The sequence below is a fragment of the Xylaria bambusicola genome (genome assembly GCF_022495145.1).
Source record: "Xylaria bambusicola strain CBS 139988 unplaced genomic scaffold F5B22scaffold_49, whole genome shotgun sequence".
Taxonomy (NCBI): domain Eukaryota; kingdom Fungi; phylum Ascomycota; class Sordariomycetes; order Xylariales; family Xylariaceae; genus Xylaria; species Xylaria bambusicola.
Genome location: NW_025953602.1, coordinates 4,812 through 27,984, shown reverse-complemented (window position 1 = coordinate 27,984; position 23,173 = coordinate 4,812). Strand labels below are relative to the sequence as shown.

The 23,173-nt window shown below is 47.6% G+C and overlaps 5 protein-coding genes across 5 annotated transcripts; 4 read left to right on the top strand and 1 right to left on the bottom strand.

Moving 5' to 3' along the window:
• Positions 1 to 4,424: 4,424 nt before the first annotated feature.
• Positions 4,425 to 6,303, top strand: F5B22DRAFT_401469 (S-adenosyl-L-methionine-dependent methyltransferase). Its single transcript, XM_047971476.1, has 4 exons — positions 4,425 to 5,060; positions 5,185 to 5,293; positions 5,419 to 6,206; positions 6,272 to 6,303. The coding sequence occupies exons 1-3, from the start codon at positions 4,744 to 4,746 to the stop codon at positions 5,752 to 5,754; spliced, it is 762 nt and encodes a 253-aa protein (XP_047827317.1). The 5' UTR covers positions 4,425 to 4,743; the 3' UTR covers positions 5,755 to 6,206; positions 6,272 to 6,303.
• Positions 5,992 to 7,322, top strand: F5B22DRAFT_401348 (uncharacterized protein). The gene is made up of 2 exons (XM_047971475.1): positions 5,992 to 6,594; positions 6,662 to 7,322. Exons 1-2 carry the CDS (start codon positions 6,229 to 6,231, stop codon positions 7,031 to 7,033), a joined length of 738 nt encoding a protein of 245 aa, XP_047827316.1. The 5' UTR covers positions 5,992 to 6,228; the 3' UTR covers positions 7,034 to 7,322.
• A 1,744-nt stretch (positions 7,323 to 9,066) lies between these two features.
• Positions 9,067 to 13,661, bottom strand: F5B22DRAFT_401308 (uncharacterized protein). The gene is made up of 4 exons (XM_047971474.1): positions 13,022 to 13,661; positions 12,499 to 12,877; positions 10,009 to 12,345; positions 9,067 to 9,952 (listed from the first exon to the last, which is right to left on the bottom strand). Exons 1-4 carry the CDS (start codon positions 13,220 to 13,222, stop codon positions 9,192 to 9,194), a joined length of 3,678 nt encoding a protein of 1,225 aa, XP_047827315.1. The 5' UTR covers positions 13,223 to 13,661; the 3' UTR covers positions 9,067 to 9,191.
• A 214-nt stretch (positions 13,662 to 13,875) lies between these two features.
• Positions 13,876 to 17,395, top strand: F5B22DRAFT_620886 (MCM2/3/5 family-domain-containing protein). The gene is made up of 3 exons (XM_047975872.1): positions 13,876 to 14,199; positions 14,265 to 16,848; positions 16,907 to 17,395. The coding sequence occupies exons 1-3, from the start codon at positions 14,127 to 14,129 to the stop codon at positions 16,950 to 16,952; spliced, it is 2,703 nt and encodes a 900-aa protein (XP_047827314.1). The 5' UTR covers positions 13,876 to 14,126; the 3' UTR covers positions 16,953 to 17,395.
• A 981-nt stretch (positions 17,396 to 18,376) lies between these two features.
• On the top strand, positions 18,377 to 21,546 carry F5B22DRAFT_659283 (P-loop containing nucleoside triphosphate hydrolase protein; the record flags this gene model as incomplete). Its single annotated transcript, XM_047980189.1, has 9 exons — positions 18,377 to 19,227; positions 19,283 to 19,404; positions 19,459 to 19,536; positions 19,588 to 19,673; positions 19,728 to 19,780; positions 19,835 to 19,946; positions 20,097 to 20,510; positions 20,565 to 21,018; positions 21,049 to 21,546. The coding sequence occupies 9 exons, from the start codon at positions 18,377 to 18,379 to the stop codon at positions 21,510 to 21,512; spliced, it is 2,634 nt and encodes an 877-aa protein (XP_047827313.1). The 3' UTR covers positions 21,513 to 21,546.
• Positions 21,547 to 23,173: the final 1,627 nt, after the last annotated feature.

The window sequence follows — 23,173 nt, the reverse complement described above, 5'->3', positions numbered from 1 at the left end:
CCCTGCGATGGTCGTGTCTGGGGATATTTCGACAACCCGCCCGCGAATCGGCAAGCCGGGGCCGCCATTCTCAACCGTGTGTGGCCATTTTATCGCCCCCCCCCCCCCCCCCCCCCCCCAATCATCGCATCATGGCCCTGGGTCTCCATCGTGATTGGAGGCACGATAATTCATGGCGGACGTAGGAATGGATTCTGTACCAAGCCGCGGCGCCATTGCGAGGCGGTGAAGCCTCGGCCCATGCTGACGTAGTGTAGATATATGAGTCGACAAGGCATGGGTCTCAGGTGACATGGCCTTCCTCGTCAAAGCCTTCCTACAGTATGGACAGTAATGTTTTTGATCGTACATCCTACCTTGATACGTGAGCGCATCAATGACGAGTGCTCCCGGTCGCTCCAAAGGCTGTGGCCATCACGAAGCATTGATGATCGCCCTAGACTGCAAGTTACCGACTGCACAAGATCGAGCAGACATGCGAAACACGGACATCCACAGCTTATGGTTTCGTGATTGGCTAGAGGCCTGCCTTATCGATCAACGCACGCGAGAATTGCTTTGATATTCGGTACTATTTCCCTTCCTCTGCAACCCTCCTTGCAGGCTGCCAGCTTTCTTCCCGCCACCACGTTTCCGTAATTTCATCTTCCATTTCCACCTCTCATTAACCCATCTCCACTGCAACCACAAGCCCCCATGGCTACTGCAACAGCGGCTATCGACAACCAGGCCGAGAAATGATCGACATCCCTTACGCGGCTGCTCAAAGAAACTCGACCCATTGTTCGGTCACTCCAGACTGATATTAGACTCAGGAATTGGCCGTACAAGATTACCCTGCCAGATGAGAACCCCGTCATGCTCGCGGGAACTATGCTCACGAGCAGTTATGCAGACGGTGGCTAGGATAGCCTCTTAGAACTTATGCCAGGCCTTTCGAGCTTTTCTGAAAAAAAAAAAAAAAAAAAAAAAAAAAAAAAAAGACTTTAGTAGTGTAATCGATCTGTAAGAAAACAAGCTATGTTACTCTGTACTACTACCTATATAAGCCCAGTCGTGGAATGGCGTATTCCTTCTCTTTGTCTCGGGAGAGTTCCATTTACTCCGGACCGAGCACACAATGGCCCGAAGAGTGTTATAAGACTCCGACGTCTAACGTAACCACTAGCTAGTCTGATTTATACAAGAAGCTAGTGACGACCCCTAATATGGCGCCGGGGGAAGGTGTGAAACTTAACTTGAGGGAGGTACTCTTTCTGCCTACAACAATCGACAGCAAAGGACCAAGAACTGTGGTTCGCTCTTTAGCTCATACGACCGTGCGGACCATGTTTACGCATCACTCTAGTAATGCTCCAGGTTTTGCCCCAATGTCTGGAATAGGCCTTTCCCCCGAGAAAGTAAAGACTTCAAATTTTGGAACTAGTGACATGCAGGAGTTACCTTTCTACAACGACAAGACCATGTCCTGTAAGGTAACGTAGCCGCAATACGTGCATGAGAGCAAGCCTCAAACCATGAAGCAGGTTGCAAAAAACCAAGCCTTGAATACGTGGTAGTGCGCGTGGCAGAGACTGATAGGTAGTGGCATCTCCTTTAGCAGTGCCCCTTGCTGGTCCAGCTTACCCTAGATTACGTTGCGATCGCAGTAGAGAAACAAAGCCGGGCAAGTGCCATTAGCAGTCTCAGAGCCATTTGTCATTGGAAAAGACATGAAGTTGTGGTGCATCCGGGCGAAAGTAACCAAACCGAAGAAGAGCCTACCAGAAGCAAGGATAGGCTGGTCTGCGAACGTCGTGTTGATGCTGCCCATCGATGCCGACAGTCTCAACAGCCCTTCTCGGACTCTGCTCTGATTCGCTCATTTGCAGGACTCATGCAAAATTTTCTAGAACACATCTGCTGCAGTAGCTAGTGGGCCTTTCAAGGATTCATTGTTGAATGACATGCTCTTAATACCACCTCACCTTTCCAAGCTAGAGCACCGAAACGCCTCGCCCATTAACCCAAAAACCTATATCGCTTCGCCGTCCGTGCTTCTCAAAGGCATGCGAAGCGGCGCCCCTTCTGAGTTGTATAACTACTTATACGTCCTGATTAAGATACTTATGCCATCTCGGATTTTTTTTCACTTGTTCAAACTCGCAGCAAAACCATTGCTCCCATCGCTATTACAAAATACGGTAACTATGAGAAAAAACTTGATAACGACGAAACAAGCAAATGTAGAATGATCTAGGTCAGCCCATATTGGCCCGGACAATATCGTGTACTGTACATATTAGCGCATTCTTGCCCGCCTGGGGCATGATGGTGATAGAAAGAACAGAACACAAGACGAGGAAAATTTTGACGAAAGGGGGAAAAAGAGAAGCAACCAGGCTATCATTGGCTATTTGAACATGCGCAACGGCATTTGGCGAGCCGTACTATCGCCCATTTGGCACAAGCCTACCTAGTCTGGGGAGCCGAGGAACAAGTTGAGATCGATCAACCCGTTCATACCCTGCATTTCCCACAATATTGTGCATACGGAACCGATTCCCGCTGCATCCGGGAAGATAAAGCCCGGTGCTGGGAGCCAGGGTCTCAATACAAATTTACGGTGCGTATATTCTTATGCGTAGGGGGGTTACGGTAGTTGGTATACGTAGGTACACCTGTCAAAGGGGGCAAAAAGATACCAAGCGCTTCTAAAACGATGAAGTAAAAGAAATAACAAAATGTCCGTGTTGTTCGCAACGATGGTTCGACCTCATACGACGCACAATGATGGATGATGCGACGACGGCGTAGGTGCATTTCCTTGAGCCGTCGTTCTCTGAACAGCCCCAGTCTTCGGAACCCAGAATGACCCTGTCTATAACCTGGCAGCCTGTCGTCCACTCACCTCCCTATCCTAGGTAGATCTATACTACCTAGCGTATAAAGATACCGGCCCATGTCCCATGCGAGGAATACTATGTAGGGTAGAGTCGAGAGACTCACATGCGACAACAGCCTATATGGGATGAACTGCGGCCTTTGGGCGGCATACTGAAATCCCCCCTTCCGACCCCATGCCACATGTATCCGAGTACATTGTTTTATTTTCTCTTTGCCGCGAGAACACCACAATCTTTAGGTATGAATGACATTGGCGCAAATAGTTTCCTTTCGAGCCCATATCGGCCATGCCGTATGTACACCTGCATTAGTCAGTCCACTCTCAGTCTCCAAGAAAAGCCGCCCGCCGCGACGGCAACCGATCCATTTGGTGACATCCCATGGTGTCTCTGGGGTGGCCAGACTGTCTTGCGGGGGTGTGTATATTCTCGTCGTGAGATGCTGCACTCATCCCTTCTCTATACCAGTCTTATATTCAGTGAGAAGATAACCTATTTTAGTAATTAAAAACGTTAAGCATATAATCTGCTCGTCATCCCCCTACAGCCATGACGTCGATATGGCCTAGCCAATCTACGGTATCAGAATACTTGATGGCGATGGCAAGCTGTTTACGATAGTGCCTGCACCCCACGCTCATCAACAAGCCGTACTTTACATATTGGCTATAGAGAGCGTTCCCGGCCACGATCAACATTGGCTCGAGTCTTTTAAGTTAGATAGCTTACCGCCAACGCGGCACACAAAGCAAGACATTCAAGGAGAAATATGGTCAGGCAAGCCTATCTAACCCCCACGACGCCGAGCTGTGACAAGGATATGGGGCCGGTTCGTGCATTGGGGCATCGTAGTGATGTTCGGAGCTGGCCTTCGGCTCTTCCTCGCTGCCTTCTGGCGCTTTGGTATCCGAGCGCTGGTCATTGGACCACCAAGGAGCTTCTTTCTCTTCTTGGGCTATCTTCGTCACCCCATATCGATGGGAGGGAAGCGCTCTTTTCCCTCTCGATTGCGAGCAGTATCATATGGTCCGGTTCAGTGTTCGCACGAGGGAGCGGGGAGCGGGACAATAGGTCCGGCCGGCGAAATAAGCTTGTGGGGTATACTTCCCGCCTCATTTGGTGTATGGATGTCTCTGCGGATTGGCAATTTGAGCAACCCGACCTGCGACCGGATTCAGACACTTGGACATATCGACACGGGCCAATGTCAAGTACCTGATACCTGCTAGTTGGTGATATTGGCGTATGAGCGTCTACCGGTGCCGAGTGAGGCCGGTCATGAAAGATATCTCCTCGCAACGTAGCCTCTATTCGACGTCAAATCAATGTAGAGAGGATAAGGATCCGGGTATCTCGTCGCGTGAAAGCATGAATGTGTGAAAGGAATACTAGTCGCATCTCACGACATTCATTCATTAGACAGCAGCAAAACACAAGGTTGGCAATGGTCAAAAAGAGGTTAGGCATATTAGTAATCAAGAAACTGGCTGCAGAACCATTCAATTTTAAATATAGTGCTTTTGCCAAAACCCTGTTTTCACATACCGGTATGTGGTGCGTCGTGTCAAAGCTGAAATCAGCGCATCGCCAAGTGTGGCGTCCTGCATTGCACGGTAATATTTTCCGACGGTAATACTTGCCCTACGGGCCTGATAATGAGGTTGTACGAACCGAGTTATAGATCCCCATTCGTCAACACTATGGGTTCCCCTCACGTAGCTAAAGATTCGTGGGTTGGTGTGTGAATGTCTCATTGAGGCCCCCTCACACGCCACTCTCTCGCCGTTTCTTTACCCCTCCTTCAGTCTCACCATCCCGCTTCGAAGCATTCTTCAGGGGCCTCGCCGAGTATCGCATCATGGTAGACGTGGTAAGAAAAGAGTATGACGCGGAAGCAACTAATTACGACACCAATTTGTCTGCTACGTTGCCCCTCATTCGTCTTGACAACGAGCTGTTCATCTCCGCGATTGGCGATGCGACAGGTGCCGTAATTCTGGACCTGGCCGGCGGCTCTGGGGTGAAAGCTCGCTTTGCGATTAATGCCGGTGCTGCAGCCGTGGATATTATCGATATCTCCCCTGGAATGATGCGCGAGGGCCAAAACATAGAGGCAACCTTGAACCGCGACGTGATGCGCTGGTTTGAAGCAGACATCTCGCAGCCGCTCGATCAGTTGGTCTCCCAAAGTCATTCATTTCCCCTCGAAACAGGGCTTAAACCTTGTTGCTCTTATATTCTCCAGAACGAGAATTAAATTCTCGTTCTGAGCGGTAGTGACTGACCAACGAATGGATAGTCTCCCTCTAAAACCACAGTATGACATAGTGATGGCCAACTGGCCTTTCGACCACGTAGAAAACATGGACGTTCTTGAAGGCATGTTCCGCAACATTGAGAAGTATCTGGTTAGTCTTCAGGAATCATGAATTTCCCCCATGGTCAGGTTTTGCGTCTCATTGCTCCCGCACGCTTCGAAACACGGTTGATTTCTCAGTTTCTCTAGTATTTACTAACTCCATAATGTAAACAGAAGCCGGGGGGCCGATTCCTCGGCGCCCGCACCTGCAACCCCCGTGTGCCAGAAATGATCAAAGGTAGTCTAGGCGCCAAATACGCAAACTTTGAGGACATACCTGGCGGAGTTAGGTATCGATTTTCCTTAGACTCGTTCGAAAGCGATATTGTGGCCTCAAGTATGGAAGCAACTTACTCGGGATCAACAGAGATTTATGAGAAGTTTGGGCTGGTTGATATTCAAGTCGAGCCATATGAGAATGCTAAGGTCGTCAAGGAGCACCCAAAGCTCTGGGAGGCATACCTTCAGGAACCAGGTATGGCTATGGTGAAAGCCACGAAGAAAATTTGATTCGTTCGGGAGAAGTCCAGAAGCGGCATGTATGGGCATCCAATATTGCTGGGTTGATGTCCAGAGCATAGTCGTTCTTGGCACCCACTCTCGGCATCCCGGCGTGTTATTGCAGAGCAATAATTTTCATGCACCTTGTTGAGGGTTTATCACCGCTCACTACTCACATACGAGTAACTAATGAAGCTATCCCACGAAGCCTTTTCTGATGTATCCATGGCATAACCCCTATGGATGGAAGTCGTAAGGATGCTGGATTCACTGAGACAAGGTGGGGTCATAGTCGTGACGTACTTGGTTGTATAATAATGATGATGATCATCGTCATACACTCACTGCACATTCACAGCTTGACCTGCCTTTTATATATCGAGACGTAAGCTTCCGGCTTTGTTGAGGCAGTTTGATAGATAATATGATTGGGTACATCACGAAACGAGCCAAACTGTAGAGTATGTTCACCAATTGTTCACGATGCTGTCTCGCTCAGTTCGTCTAAGTCAACGCGCCCTTTCAGGCAGGGCCCAGACACTAGCTCCCATCGCCCAGCGTCATTACGCCGAATCGCATTTTCCGGGTGCCAAAGTAGAGTCACTTGGGCACAGCCAGATATGGAAAGTAAGTGAAGCGATTAAGGAAGACCATAAGCAATTGAAGGACTACTACCACCGCGCTGTCAACTCGAAAGATCCAGATGAGCAGGAACGCTACGGCAATGCTTTTATATGGGAATTGGCGCGCCACTCTATCGCAGAGGAGCTTGTAGTATACCCGGCATTTGAGCGAGACGTACAGGATGGCCAGAACATCGCCGACAACGACAGGGACCAGCATCAAACTGTACGGCCTGAACCCCAGTGCATTAGTGATCTCAGTCTGTCGCTAACTCTCGCGTTTTTATCTTCAGATTAAGGAGCAACTCTATGAGTTCCAGAAGCTCAAACCTCGAGATGAAGCATATGTTCCCACCCTGCAATCGCTCTTCAAAAATCTGGAGACTCACATAAAGGAAGAAGAGGAAGACCATCTCGTCAAGCTGGAGAATAGTCTTAGCTTGACGGAGTCGAAGGAGCTAAGCCAGAGCTTTGAACGGACTAAGATGTTCACTCCGACGCGGTCGCACCCTTCAGCCCCCAACAAGCGCCCTTTCGAGACCGTTGTCGGCCTCATGACGGCGCCTGTTGACAAGCTTAGGGATCTTCTCTTCACCAAATTTCCAGAGAAGAAAATGCCCGACATAGGACATATGGAACATGGAGTAGGAAAATCAGACCGGTGATCGAGTCTCGCTCATGTCAATGGGCTTGTATGTTGGATGACGGAAATGAAGATATGTGTTGAAGTACGTGCCAGAGCTCAATGAATAGAGATAATAACATCGTTACGATAATATATATTCATTGGGGACTGTCGCGTCCAACTGCTTGATTAGCTGAGGTACTGGTTGCTGTGAGGGAGCCAAAAACGCTCAATAAAGTACATAGTAGGCGAAGCTACCAAAAGAAGCTAAGTCTAACGACAGTAACACGGAAAGGGTCAAAGATACTACTGAAGGACCAAGGCCAAGCCCAGTGTTGAGAATGAGCGCATCAAGACGCTGCAGTCACGAGGCGAGTCCTTTCGCTACCTCGTGCGTCTGCTGCAAGTCTTCGAGATCGCATTGGACTAGCTCGATGCGTGATACGTCGCCGTATTTCTAGAGCGCGTCCTGAGCTTCAGATAGATTCTCCTCTTTCCTGCCTACTAGGTAGAGTCTTGCGCAGTTGTGCTGTAGGATATGTGCTGGGATGCCGTGGTCTGGGATGTCTGTGTTAGGGTTAAATTTATTTGAGGATCCAAACACACTTGAGTATTATTTCAGATTATAGATTCCTCCTCATTCTCTTCAGTTATGGAGTTCTTTCTAGCTTTATTGTCTGTAATGGCTTGTTCTTTATGGTTTATGAGGACTAATGTCCGAATAGAAGGCTTCTGACATTGATGACGTCAAGATATCGAACGCCATACAGATGCCATTATGATGACTACCTGAAGACTACGGCTCATTCTTCAGAGACACTTATTAAACCTACTTGATGAATCACTACACTATCTCCGATGCCCACCCTTGGTGTACGACTTATCCGGAGATTGGATAGTTGCGAACTGATAATATCACCCTATAGAGGAGCTAACCCTTAACACGTTAGGGGCGGGTAAAAGTAGCTAAAGGTAAACCTGGTATAGAGATTTTGGATTTAAATGTGGAACATGTGGTACACACGATGGCCAAGTTCTTCTTTTGCAGATAGGATGAGATATAGCAGCCCCGAATCAATCGACAGCAGTATACTATGCTTATTAGCGATCAGTCTGTTCCAGCTTCAAGTTCTCAATGGGAGCAGAGGGGAACCACTTTGCTATTGGCTTTTTGATCGTCCCAAGTGACATATTTGCTTAGATAAAATTATAGAGCTCAGACCTGATATTTCTACTAAGAGTGTACCGGTAGATCGTGCATAGTGGGATAAGTAGCGAGATCTAACGAGCAGCTTGACAACCCGCTTCTCTGTTTTCAACTCATAGTCTACTTAGAAAAAGGTGAAGCGTATGGTACAAATGGCTAGCGTATACTGCACTTAGGGATCGTAGGTAGGCTAGATGTGTTGTAACCACAACGCTATGGCTCGCTCGTGATTCTACTCGTAGGTAACGAATGTCTTCTCCTCACAATACCTACCTAGGCACGCACATTTTGAATAGGATCTAATGTCTGAACTAAACAGGCAGATTATATTTAGGAAGGATTGACAGAAATTTGAGCATCTGATTAGATACTGTCCTCATATCTCGGCTACAGCGTGGGGGTCTTGAACCCCCCATCTCATTGTGAATGGCAAGCGTTCATGCATGCGCACACGCACGCGGCTAGCAGGCACACCTAGGGGTGGCCGTTGCGAAAACGAAGACATCCTTCTCCATGTCCCTGTACTTGATCGAGATATCCTACTCCATCGGGGAAAGTCGCGAGGCTTAGGCTCGAACAAAGATGATAACGACGGCTTGTACCAGTACTTGCACGCTTGGGACAACACGGCGGGCCACGTTCGGCAGGGATGAAAAGGACGCCCTGCATAACAATAGCATCAGGTGATCGGCTGAATTCGGGGTTTGTCGGTGACGGATGGAATCTCCAACATCCATCCATGTGTCCATGTGTCCATGTGTAGGTACCGATGTAGGCGGTGAGATTGACGTGTCCTGACGGCGTCGGCCAATGGGCATCCTGACTCTAGCCCAAAGGGGCCCAGAAAGGAGTTCGTTCGGGAGATCACGTTCACCTGCGTACCCTCATGTCCAACGTTGTTGGTTCTTTTATTTTGTCACCGTCACATTGTTCATAGCCACCCTCGGACCATGTCTCCCTAATAGCGCATCTCATAATGTCTGCTATCGTTCTACTTGACGTTGATGCTGCTGATGCCGCTGCCAAATACAGTATCCCGCCTTTCCTTCCTGTCCCATACGATAACTCCGTCGCTCTTTCGCTTGAAGTACAGGATACGATGTTGCGGGATAAACTCTTCATCCGTCTGTTCCGACTTCCATGCATCGAGTGCCCTCTCTTTCGTCCCCAAAAACCGATCCTCGTAACCAACGATGTAGTCGCCGCTGTCCATGTGCGGATCCCAACGTATCCTATTGATGACATCAGATGAAGAACGAAACTTGCCAATATAGGCTGGGCGTGCAGCATGGCTCGCAAACGCCAAATTCTTTTTCTTCTTGGATTTTGATTTGCCAGCATGTGCAACGTGCTCCTCGTCATCAGAGTCAACCGATATCTCATCTTCCTCTTCCTCTTCGTCGTCGAAGTCATCGTCACCAATTGTATAATCACCCCATTCACGACTGTCGAGTTGCAGTCTTCCAAGTTCTGATCGATTAGTAAGCGATGCACTCATCCACGAGCAAGTTGAATCAAAGTATTTCTCGTCGCCCCGGATTTGCGCTTCAAACTTTTGCAGGGCAGCACGTAATGAGCCCAGCGTTGTCTTCATTTCATCTTTGGACACATTTTCGTCGTCAGTCCCCTCGAACTTAGTTAGACCGATAAGATAGGAGCCTTGATAGTCCGCTTCATTGTCAGAAACATCTTCGTTGACGAATCGTGCAGGCCAGATCCGGGCATGGATATTGGGAACGCGCCGATTTAAATCTGAATGAGAGCCCTATTAGCAGAGTCGTAAGTAAATCGTATGGAACAGGACTTACCGACTAAGAGCATTACGCATCTAGACTCCAGCCAGCCCACATAGCTACTACCCTTTGCTAACGAGACTCCCCAAAATTGAACATCAATCTTGACGAAGGTTTTATATGAGGCCAAAAACTCCTCAAATCCTTGGGTCTCGCTCAGGAATACTGTCCAATTGGTACCCTGTTGCGATAGTTGTGTACTCGCTCGTTTGAATTCGTTGGAGATTGTCGATACGGAAGGTAATGATGCATTAAGTGCTGTGTTGAGACTGGGAGGATAGAATCCTAGAATGGCCATTGGTTCTCTAGCTGTGCGGACGTACCGAAGCTGTTTGTGAAAGAATGGATCAAATGCCAATTGCGTATTCCAATTGAAATTAGCATAATGGTGGAAGAACGTTGTCAGTATGGATGGCAAAGGAACGATTCTCCCTCCATGTGATAGAAGCTTACACACTCTAGTCAATAAGACAGAGATCTGAATTCCGCTTAACATGCCAAATTTTGCCGAGTAAATACCGCGCTGCTTTGCCCAGTATCTAATCAGGTGGTAAGCAGTTCGAAAAGCAGCATAGTCGGGGATAGTCCGTCGAATGTAGTACATGTCCCTCACTGGCTTCAGCTTCGCTAACGTCTGAACTGGTAACGCAAACATGGGGTCTTTAGCGGGTAGTCTCATCACATGTGGCCAAGCCTCAGCAATAGCTGCCGAGGGACAATACTGTAGGTCCATCTTGATGCCTAACACCTCGAGCTCGAGCATGGTGCCAGAATGGGCATTAACTCTTCTCCGGAGTCTGATACCTTTGTCCTCAGCCTTGCGAATCCTCTGCGTCGCTAAAGTAAAGAAGGTTTTGGCACTGATTGGTCCAATACAAAGACAGTCGATATCCGATGATGCTGTCCAAACACCCAGCCCATATGAACCCACTGGGACGAGCACGAAGGAGGGGTTGCCTCGTGCTGTACTGGAGTTGTGCTCCAATACAACATCTTTCAACAACTCCAGTCCTTCTTTCCGCCTGGTAATGTCTGCTTCTGAAGGAAAGACATCTAAGTCGCCGAGGCAACTCTTGAGCTGAGAAGTATCGCTTAGAGAGTCTTGGGCTGGGCTGAGGTGTACTGGTACAGAAAGCTCGGCTGCACTTAGGTCTGCTCCTTTATTGAATTTTAACGAGCATCTGACTCCCCAGTGGTCACTAGCATACGAAACAAAGGGCATAGGTTGGCCCTCAATTTCGCTTGCGTTCTCTGAAGTCTTTCCGTCCAAGCAGCCTGGCCTTCGGCCAAATAAATCAAAGTTGGTAACAATGAAGTCCTCCCCACTGACAAGTATCCGGTCATATCTCTGGGGTCTATTATTGAATCCACTGCCGACACTCTCGGCCGCCAGGTCATTGATCGTGGGATCGAACGTCGCTCCTTGCTCGCCCTCATAGATCGCTACCTGGCGCTCGAAGTCATGTTCGAGATCCATGTGGTCGCCGTACTGAACCCGAGCAGATGCCCAAGCGTCTATTAGTCGCGCTTCGTTAAAACTGTTCTCAAGATCGCTAAGGTGTGCGATTGTTTGCGATGAGATCTCCTTTCTCCTGAACGCGGCTTCAATCGTGTGAGTACTGGTGGTAATGTTGAAGTCACCAGCCAGGATCCAGGGGTTCTGTGAATAATTTTGCGTCAGATGAGTGAGAAGGGCTTGAAGCTCTTGTTTTTTAGATGAAACAGAGCCATCGTTGAGACCGCTAGTTAAATGAATGGTCGATAGAATGACTGGTACGAAGGTATCCCCGCGTTGCTTTCCAATGTTCCTGAACGTGACGATCATCGAACCCTTATGACGTCTGTTAAACGATAGCCATGTCCAGGAGAAAGGGCACCTGCTGAGAACCACAACGTTCAGGTGATTTGGAAGTGGTCCGATGTCATCTTGATCCGGGGGTCCGTGGCTGACGAATCGATAGTGCTTGCGGATATCATTGTTATGGCAGATGAACGAAAGAAAATCGTCAGTAACTTCCTGCAGGATCAGAATATCGGCCAGGATGGCTTCCTGAAGGATGTTTTGAACAAGGAGTGGATATCTGGCCTTCAAAGGGGGATATTTAAACTCCGCTAAAACGTTGTAACTTGCGACACTTAAGGAATCAACGCCGATCTCTTCGGATGACTCTACGTGAGAAAATGGATGCAAACCCCATTTCCCTCCATCTAGTAGAGTATACGGAAAATTGACGAGAGATCCATCCTCTTTAACAGCCTCTGATACTCCTTCTATCGAGTCGATAAGCAGTTTGCTTTGGTTGAACTGCTCAGGTGAATCGGTGGTGTCTAGAGAGAAAGTAGTGAGGTCGACTTGAACGTTCAAAGTTAGCGTCCTCTCTCTACCTAGGAATTTCTAGAACGTAAAGGGCTTGAATTGAGTCAAAATATCCAATTTAACAGTGTGTCTAGAACCGGAGAGTCCTACTACTGATTTCAGGATAATGGGGTTTTGATGTGACTCACTGGTTCCCCAGACTCTCATCTGGCTAAAGGCATTTCCATCAACTATCCTTCGCTCTCGAACCATGATACATAGTTTATCGACTGTCCATTCTACTTCGGGCAATAGAGATGCCTTTTCTAGGAGGAACTTGTGAGAGTCACTGTTGAGTTCTTCGCTTTGTCCGATCGTCATGTGCATGCGATAGCCCGTTGTTGAAGTTTGACCCAATGCTGTCAAGATAGCCTGTCGCAAAGTATATAGCCTCGCGATTCGCTCATCATCATTATCATATACGAAAATCGTGTTATCGTGCTTATGAGAAAAGACATCGGCAGCAGCAAGACGAATTTTGACGCCGCCTATACTCATTTGAGACGCAACTGACGTAATCATCTCGGACTATATGGATTCACGCGTTAGATTATACTTCTGATGCATGTAAAAGCTGAGAATTCAGTATATTCATCAGGCGCTTCCAAATGTGCGGAAACTGGGCTAAAGCGAAAAAATAAAAGGGGGGGAGGGGGTTATGGATGCACGTACCGCCCTTGACAGGTTCTCGATTTGAACGTATGGATAGACAAGGTTGATGTGAGGCGGCCATTTTTCATAACCTTTATCATACAAGCGTCGAAGCCCATCAAACAAGGGCCAATAGCGCTTTGGAGGAAGCACACATAACGCGGTATCATGCGAATTAAAGGGTATAGTTTCAGGGCCTGATGAAGCTCCCTCGACCGCCATGACCACGTTCGATTATTGTCGACGATATACGAAATACAAATGGGTATGAAGAAATGCGCGAAGAATGAAAAATCCAAGAGGGTATCCAAAGCAATGGCTTGCTGAGCTGGCGTGCAAAAGCCAGAATCAAGAAAAACTAAAGTGAATCCAAGTAACATGTGAAATAATATGTATTCTATTTGGTTTCGAAACACTTGGTTATCTACCTGGGCAGGTACTTAGGATATCTAATGAGAAAAGGCCAGATAGCTGTACTACTTAGCTATATATCTATATATAAACTGTTATGTGGAGAGATGAACTCATCTTTGCAGCTCTTGAAGTTTAGGTGAATGATTCATAATGAGTAGCATCACAGCTCCAGCCATACGAAGTCCCGGGCAAATTTGATTGGGTTGAAGGCAGCTATCAATGGGGGCTTCGGGGTGAGTCAGTCAGGACGTTTCAGTGTTCAAACTTAGGCGACTCACAGGTACCAAGCACAGACTAGGAGCAACTAAACCCCCTCTGAAGCTCTTAAGAGATACCTAGGTACCACCGAGTACTTAGGTAGGTACGTCAGGTACATGTACACAGCCACTCACCATTGAATCCACTGCCGGTGATACTCGGAGGATACAGATTTCCTAAAATGGGTGTTTTAATTGATGGCGCGTATCTACGACGCGGTGCCACAAAAACGCGCCAGAAAACACGATATCGTCCTCCCCCACTTTCCACCATTCCACACTTCGAACTACCTGCAACAAGTTACCGTCCATACCTCAACCCAAAACCAGAAGTCAGAAGCCAAAAGCCAGATACAAGTATTAGAGGGATATTCACGGTAATAAGGCTTGTTTATCTCTGGCTACCTCGTGAAGATTGATCCGTGCAACCACCAACAACGAAAGTCGTGGCCATCATGGACCCCCTTCTGCTTCGAGATGAGGCGGCCAAGGAGCGCATTCGCCTGGCTTCAGAATTCCTTGACCCTCGTAAGTGTCACAGTTCAAGTATAAACACATTTTTGGGTTGCTGACGCTTGCCCCTCTCTAAACAGACGATCAACATGTCAGGAGTTACCGATCCGACATTATTCTCATGCTCCAGAAGAACCAGAGACGGCTCGTCGTTAATCTCGATCACGTTCGTGACCACAATTCTGAGCTGGCAGACGGCCTGCTCTTCGATCCCTTCGACTACATTGTCGCCTTCAACTATGCACTCAAAAAGGTTGTTGAGACCATTCCACAAGCACGTCCCGACCAAACGCATGAAGACGTACTATATTACTGCGCCTGGGCTGGCAGCTTCGGCCTCAACGCCTGCAACCCCAGAACGTTATCATCCAATCACCTCAATCACATGGTGTCCATTGAAGGCATCGTTACTAGGTGCTCTCTGATAAGACCCAAGGTAGCCAGAAGCGTACATTTCAACGAAAAGAAGAATATCTTCCATTACCGTGACTATCGTGACCAAACAACAACCACTGGCGTCACCACCTCGAGCGTCTACCCCCAAGAAGATGAAGACGGAAATCCTTTGCTTACCGAGTACGGTTTCTGCACGTACAGGGACCATCAAACAATATCAATACAAGAAATGCCCGAACGAGCCCCTGCTGGACAGCTTCCTCGTGGCGTAGATGTTGTTTTAGATGATGATCTCGTCGATAAGGTCAAACCAGGCGATAGAATCCAACTTGTTGGTATTTTTAGAACACTCGGTAATAGGAACACGAACCACAATAGTGCGTTATTTAAGACGGTCATATTGGCAAACAATATAGTTCTTCTCTCGTCGAAGGCTAGCGGAGGGGTAGCCACGGCTACAATCACCGATACTGATATCCGCAATATAAACAAGATTTCGAAGAAGAAAAACCTCTTGCAACTACTTTCTCAGTCATTAGCGCCTAGTATATACGGCCACGATTATATCAAGAAGGCAATACTGCTAATGCTGCTGGGTGGCATGGAGAAGAATCTGGAAAACGGAACACATTTGAGAGGCGATATCAACATTCTGATGGTTGGTGACCCCTCTACCGCAAAATCCCAACTTCTACGATTTGTTCTCAATACAGCGCCCTTGGCCATTGCAACTACAGGTCGTGGCTCGTCTGGCGTTGGTTTGACAGCAGCTGTCACGTCGGACAAGGAGACGGGTGAGAGAAGGCTAGAAGCCGGCGCCATGGTGATGGCAGATCGAGGAGTTGTTTGTATCGATGAATTTGACAAAATGTCCGACATCGACCGTGTTGCAATTCACGAAGTGATGGAACAGCAGACCGTCACAATAGCGAAAGCTGGTATTCATACATCCTTGAATGCTCGGTGTAGCGTTATCGCTGCAGCCAACCCAATCTTCGGCCAGTACGATACGCACAAAGACCCTCACAAAAACATCGCTCTCCCAGACTCGCTCTTATCGCGTTTTGATCTTTTGTTTGTTGTCACAGATGACATTGAAGACAGCCGGGACCGCCAAGTGTCCGAGCACGTTTTGCGTATGCACCGTTATCGGCAGCCGGGTTCCGATGAGGGCGCACCCGTCCGCGAAAATACATCTCAGTCTCTTGGCGTGGCCCTCCAGAGCCAAGATGCAACACAGAAACCAACCGATGTATATGAGAAATACGATGCTATGTTGCACGCTGGCGTAACTGTAACATCTGGTCGTGGAGCCAACAAACGTCATGAAGTGCTCAGTATACCATTCATGAAGAAATACATACAATACTGTAAGACCCGAGTCAAACCTGTTCTGACTCAGGCCGCCTCAGATCGTATCGCAGAAATTTATGTGGGTCTGCGCAATGATGAAATGGAAGGGAACCAGAGGAGGACGTCGCCATTGACTGTCCGAACGCTGGAAACCTTGATTCGTCTCGCAACTGCGCACGCAAAATCCCGACTGTCAAACAGAGTAGAAGAACGAGATGCAACAGCAGCGGAAGCGATTTTACGATTTGCGCTTTTCAAAGAAGTAGTCGAAGACGAGTCCCGAAAAAAGCGTAGACGGACACGGCAAGTCGAATCAGACTCTTCAGACGAAGAGAGCCCCGACGATGATGATGGTGATGGCACATACAGAGGCTCCACGGCTCGTACTACTACTACTACTACAACCTCAACACGAAGGACGGGTCTTGGCCAGTCCTCAACTAATGGCGGCCGTTCGAACGGTGCTGCCAACCGCAGGGCAGCTGATACTCCTGAGGCAGAGCATGTTGAAGAAGATATATACGACGCCACGCCTCGTCAGACTAACCGTACCACTCGCGGAACTGCTACGTCGTCCAACGAGCCTTCTACATCTCAGATCTCGTTTGCTTCTTCGATACCTGCTTCACAGCTCGAAACACGAGAAGCAACTCAGGAGGAAACCCAAGAGGAAGCTGACCTCGCCGCTGGCACTGCCAGTCTCAATCTCGGCGCACCTATCACACCAGAGCGGCTTGCCGTATTCCGCACCACACTTGGACGGCTTCTCAATTCCGACCTTTTTGAAGACGACGCAGCAGGTCCGGACAAGGTAATCGAAGCAGTTAACGGACGGCTAGGAAGAAGAGACGCATCATTCTCACAAGAAGAAGCCATCAAGGCACTTAGACAATTAGATGCTATAGGTGCAATTATGTAAGTGTTATCCTATTCCCAACAAAGCAAGAGATAATCGTTATTAACCTACGATCAGGTTTAGTGAAAATGATGAAGATGGTGGGCTAGTGTACAAGATTTGATACACCAGCGCAAGATAGTGCACAGGCGCACGTTTTGGTATGATGGAATGGAAATGGCGTTTGCCGGCAAACCAAGAGATCTGTGATAACAGCCACTCACTTGTTGTGAGGTAGGCTCCTATAATCGATTGTGATATAGTGGCAAGACAGATGCACGTGGAGACGAGCGAGATGATACCTCAATATCAGTGCAGTTGTGGAGTGCTGCATATGGAATGGCAATGCTATCCTCCTTGTAGAAAGCGGCAGGAGATTCTGACATAGTAAAGGCTCTTAACCAATCGAAAGTTGCAAGCAATACTTGACCAAGTCGTTACTCCTGCAATAGAAGTCTTGAGTCACTCAGTACTCTCTCTCAATTAATAGATACCAATCTCACATCAATCTGACAATGCCTTGCCGACTGATCCTAGGTAGTTATCCTACACCATAGGCAATCAGCTGTTTTCATGGAAGCTGCGTACGCACGGGCGCTCAGGAATAGCCTTAATCAAGTTGCTTCCACTGCAATTGTGGCATCTGCTGCCTTGTGAACTGCGGAATACAACTCAACCCTCCTCAGCTTCTCACTTCTAGCACATACAACTACACACGCACACATATCTTGTTCACTCTCCCTCTCGCTTGTACCAGCATCATTACTAAGTAAGTACCCATCTTTCCCCCTTGGATTACCTCCAGATTTCTCCATCGCGGCACACGGCACCTTCCTCTACACTTCACACATTGACAACAATCTTTTTCTAGAGATTTAATTCTTCATGAAGTTAGAGTGTTCTTTCATCTTCTCAAGCCGAGGTGAGGTTTCGAAAGACGACAGCTATAAATCATCTTAACAGAAACGACATTCAGCTTCTTGACTCACTCACTTTCGATCTCACCAGGCTTCCTTGGTTAAGTCGCCATGATCCACCATAGTTGCAGATCAGAGTCACACACCGCTTCTGGGTAAAGTAATTACAGCGCCGTTGTCACCTCGTTCTCCTACATTTGGGCTATTTCACTCAGACCGGTTTTGCAATAGGAGCATGCGCCTTCCGTTTCAAACAGCTGCCCATGCAACCATTCCACTAACGCATACACATCTACACAAAACACCGTAGAGATTGCCCGAAGCGTCGCTCTTCAATCATAGCTCGTACTCGAATATTAATAATACCTACTTCTGACGCCCTCAACCGGCTCTTCCTTCCAATTCACCGTCATCAGCATATCACGAATATTCCATAATTAATACTTATCGTTTCTTGTACATCCACGAGGCATTTCTAACTGTCATCAATCTACCCCTACGCCTTTTGCACCTTTCTCAGATATCTTCAATTCTTCAAGCTCTCACTATCTCATGCTGGGCGACCATGGAGCAACACAACTCTAAAGGCATCCTATGGGAGAACGCCAGCTCAGATTTAGGCAAGAGGGGTATGGATTCTATCACGGCATCTATAGCCTATGATGATAATCCGTTCTCAAACCGGCAGAGAAAATCAGTCAAGGATAAACACCAGGAAAAGGGAACACCATGTTCTTATTTGACTGCAAACAACACTAGCAGTAGTGCAAATAAATCGTCTTCGAAGGTGTCCAAAGAAGTCAAGAATTTCTCTAAGCTTAGCAGCAGAGTAGCAGATGCCACCTCTGAGAATAGTAATAAGGGAAAGAGAAGAAGCTCTAACTGTTCGATGGAAGCAACACCCAAGAAGAAGCAGAAAATACGCTTAACAAAGGTTGCTCGCCGAAAGATCGAGATCAAGAACCAAATAGTGAACATGGGCGTTTGGAGGCCAAGAGAGACAGACACAGAATCCGAGGCACTCGCGTACACCCCAGAGAAGTATAAGCGAGAGGAAAGGGAGTTTGCAGAAGCCAAGGAGCTACTTGGAAACAAATATAAAAGTCACACAGAGAAAGAAGAGTGTGGTAATGAACTAGGGTTCATTGAAGGGATGGTAACTCAATTACGCGACTACCAGACTGTTGGTGCCGCATTCATGTTGCGCCAGGAACGATCACAAAAAACCTGTCGTGGTGGGATTATTGCCGATGATATGGGCCTAGGAAAGACCGTCCAGTCTATTGCTTGCCTTCTTCTTAACCCCCCACCCAGCAAGGCAATCCAGAGCAGACGCAGTGCGACTCTAATCATAGTCCCCAATAAAGGACTCCTGAAACAATGGATTGGGGAGTTAGAGAAGCACACAGACATCACCGAAGACTATGTGTGCGAATACCGCGGAGGAATGAAGGCTGTGGGGATAGCAGCGCACCCCTATGTGTATGTTCGATTTTTCTTATACTATTATCGTCGATGACTGATCTTTTTTTTATAGGTTTGCAACCTACAGCCAAGTTGTCAAAGACTTCAAAGGCGGCAATGGACCACTATTCAAAATTGAATTCTTCCGTATCATACTTGATGAAGGCGACAACATCAAGAACCTCTACGGAATGAGTAAGCATTTAACATGCACGATTACTGTAATGAAACAACTGACACCGACAATAGCCTCCAAAGCGTGTGCAGCATTGAAGGCGAAACTGAAATGGGTACTCTCGGGGACTCCTCTACGGAATGGTGTGGACGGTAGTAAAAATGCCTTACACTGCAGGTCGTCTTTGAACTAACATGACTCAGAATGTATCCCATACTTTCGATTCCTCGGCATTGATTTCCACGAAGAGCTGACTGCCTTCACTAAGAGATGGGGAGATCCCGAATCGGTGAGTTTCTAACACCTCTAGGGCGAAGTAAGCATGTTGCTTATTCCATTCAAGAATAGCATGCGTGATCGAACGATGCAGATCCTAGCTAAAATAATGCTTCGCCGGTATGTCTACTCACTATCCGACCAACTAAGATCTTATCTAATGCTCATCCTCAGAGAATCTGGTCAAATGTACATAGGGCGACCAGTGTGCAAGCTGCCACAATCGCATCTCGAAGACAGAATAGTTTCTATTACAGATGAAGAGAGAGCACTTTCTAGGTACGTGGTGAAATTGACAATCCTAGGCAGCTCTAACTTTCTTTCAAGGCACTTGGAACTGGCCATGCGTCGTTTAATGGAGGAAGCTATGAAGGATAGGGAGATGGAGGGCTTAGTGGGAGAGGTTGAGGGTGATGATTGTGATGAATGTGATGAGGGACTCGAAAATGGAGATGAAGAAAAAGACGAGAATAGGAAGAAAGTAAAAGGTAGCTACACGAAAGCACTCAAACCAAGCTTCCGCCTACGGATTAACTGGCTCCGACAAGCAGTCGATCATCCATTCCTTCTAGAGAGATGCATCAAAGCCTTTATGAATCCAGAAGAATTGAGGAACTTGATCGCAGAGCTGGACAAAATCGAGTCATCTAAGAAGACAAATGAGCACGGCACTCCATCTTCAGATCAAACTTCAAGCATACAGCCAGGAGGGCTGAGCATCTATTCAATCGCACTCGAAATTGCACTCGACATGAAATATCACATTAGTGATGTACTTCAGTCTAAGAACGATAGCGAAAATGATGACTGCACTCAGTGCCCTTCCAATGTTGGACGTCAATCGCTCGAGGTAAAGCCCCATGGCCATCAATAGGCATGCCTAGCTTGACTAACCTCTAAGTAGTGCGGACATAGTATGTGTCGAGGTTGCTACGAGAAGTCAATTGGCGATGTAGCTACAAAAAGCAGAGCCCATTTCAAGTGTGTCATATGCGGCAAAACTGTCGCTTCTATCAAAACGGAGGACGATGATGACGATAAACCTTCACTTCAAGAAGCGCCAATGAAACTCAGAGACGAAGTTTTTCGAATGCCAGATGGTCGGAGGGTACTAGTAGAAGTGAGCAATTACCAAAGGAAAGGGGATGATTTCAATGAGAGACAACCGCAATTGGAGCAATCAAGTAGTCGTTGGCTCCACAAGTGCGACGAGAAGGGTCAAGTCACCGCAAGCACCAAGACCATGGCTGCCGTCCAAACAGTCGAGGAATGGCTGGAAATAGCCCCAGGAGACAAGATTGTGATTTTCACAGAGTGGTATGTCTCTGCTCAAGTTATAGGGCGGCTGCTCAATGAACGTAACATAAACTTTGTTTACTACAATGGAGGAATTAGTGTGAAGGATAGGGCAAAGAACCTTGAAGATTTCAAGATCAAGGGTAATATCAAAGTTATGATCATGGGGGTGAAAGCTGGCAATGTTGGTCTCAACATCACCTGGGCCAACCGAATGATTATAATGAATCCATGGTGGAACCAAGGATCTGAACTCCAAGCATTTGGCCGTATAAAACGCCACGGTCAGCAAAAAGAGACATACCTAGTCTGTCTATTTGCTAAAGATACCATCGACGAGCGAATTCTTAAGTTACAGGGTGAAAAGATGGCCGATATCAGAGATGCGATGAGCCAAGGGAGAAAGCCAAAACCGCTATCACACGACGAGAAGTACTGGCTATTGACAGACCTAGATGCTCTAGAACCTTCATTGGCCGGGTCTGGCAAGAAAGGCGAGGACAGTGAAGATGACGTGGATGATACCGCTGCGTCAGATCCTAAAGATGGCGCTTAATTCTACCCAGCTAGTACTGGAGCTGATAGACTCGTTTATTAGCTGCCTGGCCAGTCTGTCGCATGCGATAGCGCTTGGGGATAGAGACTATGGATCTTGAGTTCACAGGTCATTGGTGTATTGAGAGGGAGGATACTGAGGTGATAATGACGACAACGTGGCCTTGACTATGAAACTTCTTCACAACACCGCGAGGATCAGATCATATGATGGAGGCTTCGAGTAGCCCAATGAGCCGTGAATCTTATTCGCATTTACAAAACGATACAAGAAACACGATGGACTCTACGTAGCTAGGCAGAACAGAAAGGAGTGGGCCGTTTAGCAGATATCACCTCTTAGGTACTTTACAATTTATGCGTTGCTTTCCCAGTCCTGATGCGATTCAGCTTTTATTCAATACCTACAGTGACATCAAGCCAATAGCAGTGTTGATTGAACATTATTAAGTGATTCCATAGTAGGCTATACACATCATGATACTGGAAAACCTTATAAGTTAACTAATCTACTATGGCGAACTCTCAGTTTAGTATAATTGTTAGAATCTTGCGATGAACCACCTCTAGGTGGATGTGGTAAAGGCGACTATCACAAATTTATTCCTAAATGCAGCATAGCTATGTTATGCTGACCGTTTATACGAGGGTTCCATGCCACAGCAGACCGACTGCCTAGTATTCTCGATGCCTATAAGTGACTTCAGCCCTTTCGATCATGGCTACACACCCTCCCTGATTACTGTATGCGAAGGACCGCCGTTACTGGCTAGCTAAGACTTGCATGGTTAGCATGACTCCCATCAGTACAGACTTAGTATCTAGGAATGCTTTCAACGTCAAGTAGAGCTTTCATGAGTAGCCAGAAACCTAGGCCGCATATTGTGAGACGGCAATGGTGTCCAGGGCAGACAAGCCGAGTCTTGACACTATCGTATGACCAATCATTGAAGGAAGCTCTATTTGCCCGAAGTTGTGAAGTTGAAACACGCCGAGTCAATTCTCGATGCATACTTTCTCAGAGATCTGGGTGCGCCAAGCATAGAAAGTGACATATCCGGCCCTCCAACTCACAAAGGAGACTCTGCTTCGTTCTGCTTCGATGTCCACAGTGCCATCTCGTCTTTTGACTTCCACTGACGGTATTTCGAAGTACACGCTTTAGGCCAAGGAACAAGGAACAAGGAACAAGAGGAGGAGGAGGAGGAGTAAGAGGAAGTAAGAAATGAGTAATTGACCAAGTGAAGAAGAGTCTTTCCCCAGTCCCGGCCGCACACCTCTTTCCCCTTTCTCCAGAGTCGAGCCGGTGAACAGGAGTTCGCGCATCAAACTGTTATCGGTGCCACAAGCATCAATGATGTAGCAGTCAATGCACATAGTCTAATTGTGATTCCTCGCTGTCGTTCGCCCGCCACATCTACCCAGCCGGAGTGCATCGCTGGTCCAAGTTCGCTGTGCCGGGCGGTTCAGATCTCGCTTATGCTGCGCGACACCAGCGAGACACCCATCCTTTATAGAATGGCATAGCCAAGCAGCGCAGACGTGACGAGGAGGTTAATGCTAGGGTGACCTACCGCGAAGGCTGGATTTGCTAACGGGCCGATATTCCAGCAGGTAGGGTGTGCGGATTTTGTCTCGGCCAAGCGCGCGGTCATCGACGAC

Coding starts and splice junctions, on each gene's coding strand:
- F5B22DRAFT_401469 (XM_047971476.1), top strand. CDS start 4,744: ATGGTAGACGTGGTAAGAAAAGAGTATGACGCGGAAGCAACTAATTAC. Junction 5,061..5,184: donor ATCTCGCAGCCGCTCGATCA/GTTGGTCTCCCA, acceptor ACGAATGGATAG/TCTCCCTCTAAAACCACAGT. Junction 5,294..5,418: donor GCAACATTGAGAAGTATCTG/GTTAGTCTTCAG, acceptor TAATGTAAACAG/AAGCCGGGGGGCCGATTCCT.
- F5B22DRAFT_401308 (XM_047971474.1), bottom strand. CDS start 13,222: ATGGCGGTCGAGGGAGCTTCATCAGGCCCTGAAACTATACCCTTTAAT. Junction 12,878..13,021: donor TCGAGAACCTGTCAAGGGCG/GTACGTGCATCC, acceptor GAATCCATATAG/TCCGAGATGATTACGTCAGT. Junction 9,953..10,008: donor ATGCGTAATGCTCTTAGTCG/GTAAGTCCTGTT, acceptor GCTCTCATTCAG/ATTTAAATCGGCGCGTTCCC.
- F5B22DRAFT_401348 (XM_047971475.1), top strand. CDS start 6,229: ATGCTGTCTCGCTCAGTTCGTCTAAGTCAACGCGCCCTTTCAGGCAGG. Junction 6,595..6,661: donor ACAGGGACCAGCATCAAACT/GTACGGCCTGAA, acceptor TTTTATCTTCAG/ATTAAGGAGCAACTCTATGA.
- F5B22DRAFT_620886 (XM_047975872.1), top strand. CDS start 14,127: ATGGACCCCCTTCTGCTTCGAGATGAGGCGGCCAAGGAGCGCATTCGC. Junction 14,200..14,264: donor TTCAGAATTCCTTGACCCTC/GTAAGTGTCACA, acceptor CTCTCTAAACAG/ACGATCAACATGTCAGGAGT. Junction 16,849..16,906: donor GATGCTATAGGTGCAATTAT/GTAAGTGTTATC, acceptor ACCTACGATCAG/GTTTAGTGAAAATGATGAAG.